Raw genomic sequence first — 1,779 nt, 5'->3', positions numbered from 1 at the left:
CAGACTGCAGGGTCTTAGGGGGTGTCTGCAGGATCTGTGGGGCGCTTTTCAGGATCTGTGGGGGGTTTTGTAAGGTCCGTAGTGGGCTCAGCAGCTAGTGTAGTAGGAGGTGTGTGTCCTGCGTGTACACAGTAGGCTCTGTGAGTAGCTGGAAGCCGTGTGTCCGCCATGTATACACATAGGATGACAATTACTGATCACTCTATAGATAATCATTGTGTGATCTCAGTCCGCAGCAGCAGCACACCAGTCTATGTGATCCCGGGTCTATTGCCGCCCTCCCCGTCCACCTTACACCCACACAGTGGCCCCTCCCCTCGCAGCTAATTGGCCGCCTGTGTGCTGGAACCCGGCCCACTGTCCGGCCCCGGAATAAAGGGGCACACACCCTGCACAGGTATCATCACAGATCTGCTATCACTTGTCTGCTGTACTCGCTGCACTCTATCGCTTCTGCTGTCCCGCGGCGATCTCACCCTCCTCGCCTGGCCTCTTCTGGACTGTCTGTGCAGAGACTATGGCCACCACGGTGCTGACCATGAGTACAAGGCTGGGGCGCTTGGACGAACCTGTCTTCACGCAGCTCAAACCTGTTGTTGGCAATGGAGGGCAGCAGCACACAAGAGGGGACCCCTCTGCCGGGGGAGCCGTGTTTGTGGAGGACATGAAAAGCTCCAGGTTGTTGCCCGATGACATGGCACAGGTAAGGGACAGCGATCTTCACGGAGGGGTAGCGGAGTCCTGACATGTCACTGTAGCTCATAGTGACACATCAGGTGCAGCCACAGTGGTGCCCATCTATGACTGTTCATGTATGGGGTGCCGGGACCCCGGGGAAGTGTTATCGCAATGTGTATAGATTTTGTATGTGGTCCTATGTATCTAGGAGTGCTGTGAGCACATCAGCATGTATGTGATCAAATGTAACTAGGAGCGCTGTGTGCACATCAGCATGTATGTGGTCATATGTAACTAGGAGTGCTGTGAGCACATCAGCATGTATGTGATCAAATGTAACTAGGAGCGCTGTGTGCACATCAGCATGTATGTGGTCATATGTAACTAGGAGTGCTGTGAGCACATCAGCATGTATGTGATCAAATGTAACTAGGAGCGTTGTGTGCACATCAGCATGTATGTGATCATATGTAAATAGGAGCGATTGTGTGCAAATCGACATGTTCTGAGCCAGGCTGTCACTGTCCAGGTAAATGCCCGCAGGGTACGCCCTGCCATTGGCTATGTACAGGGCACTGTTAGAAGTGCATAGGAGCAACTGGCAGCCTGTCGCCCCCACACACTGCTGCACATCAGAAATAAAACAGACACTCTGGCCTGGGATGAGATCCACATGCAAACAACAGCTGGCCGAGCTAAAAGCAGAAAGGACTGACCGCAAAGAGTGCGGAGCGCTTCCAGCTCCTCTCTGAACACTCTGCATTTAGCATGTGGTCATAATGACTTTATCTCTGTCTGTATGGGGGCTTCTACACAACCTTTATATAGATAGGGGGGTGACAGCTGAGTGACTGCACCCTCTACACCCCATGGAGGATCCAAACCAGTCCATCTTCATTCTCCACACAGACCTGTGGATGTGTATAGACGTCTACAGTGCATGCATTTAGCGGTGTGTGTGTGTGTGTGTGTGTGTGTGTGTGTGTGTGTGATGTGTGTGTGTGTGATATGTGTGTGTGTGATGTGTGTGTGATGTGTGTGTGTGATGTGTGTGTGATGTGTGTTGGGGGTGTGTGGGGGGTGGGTGGTGTGGGGGGGGGG

At 52.7% G+C, this 1,779-nt stretch overlaps 1 protein-coding gene across 1 annotated transcript in view; it reads left to right on the top strand.

Annotated features, from left to right (window-relative positions):
• The first annotated feature begins 382 nt into the window (after positions 1–382).
• The window catches only part of KLF5 (Kruppel like factor 5), a 21,951-nt gene continuing 20,554 nt past the window's right edge, over positions 383–1,779 (top strand). The window contains exon 1 of the mRNA XM_018566063.1: positions 383–703. Coding sequence (XP_018421565.1) covers positions 518–703 — 186 coding nt within the window. The 5' untranslated portion in view covers positions 383–517. The remainder of the gene's footprint in view (positions 704–1,779) is intronic.

This window comes from Nanorana parkeri, unplaced genomic scaffold (genome assembly GCF_000935625.1).
Source record: "Nanorana parkeri isolate BGI_ZX_2015 unplaced genomic scaffold, ASM93562v1 scaffold912, whole genome shotgun sequence".
NCBI classification, from domain to species: domain Eukaryota; kingdom Metazoa; phylum Chordata; class Amphibia; order Anura; family Dicroglossidae; genus Nanorana; species Nanorana parkeri.
The sequence above is the reverse complement of the archived record's forward strand: the minus strand, read 5'-3'. Positions and strand labels throughout refer to the sequence as shown.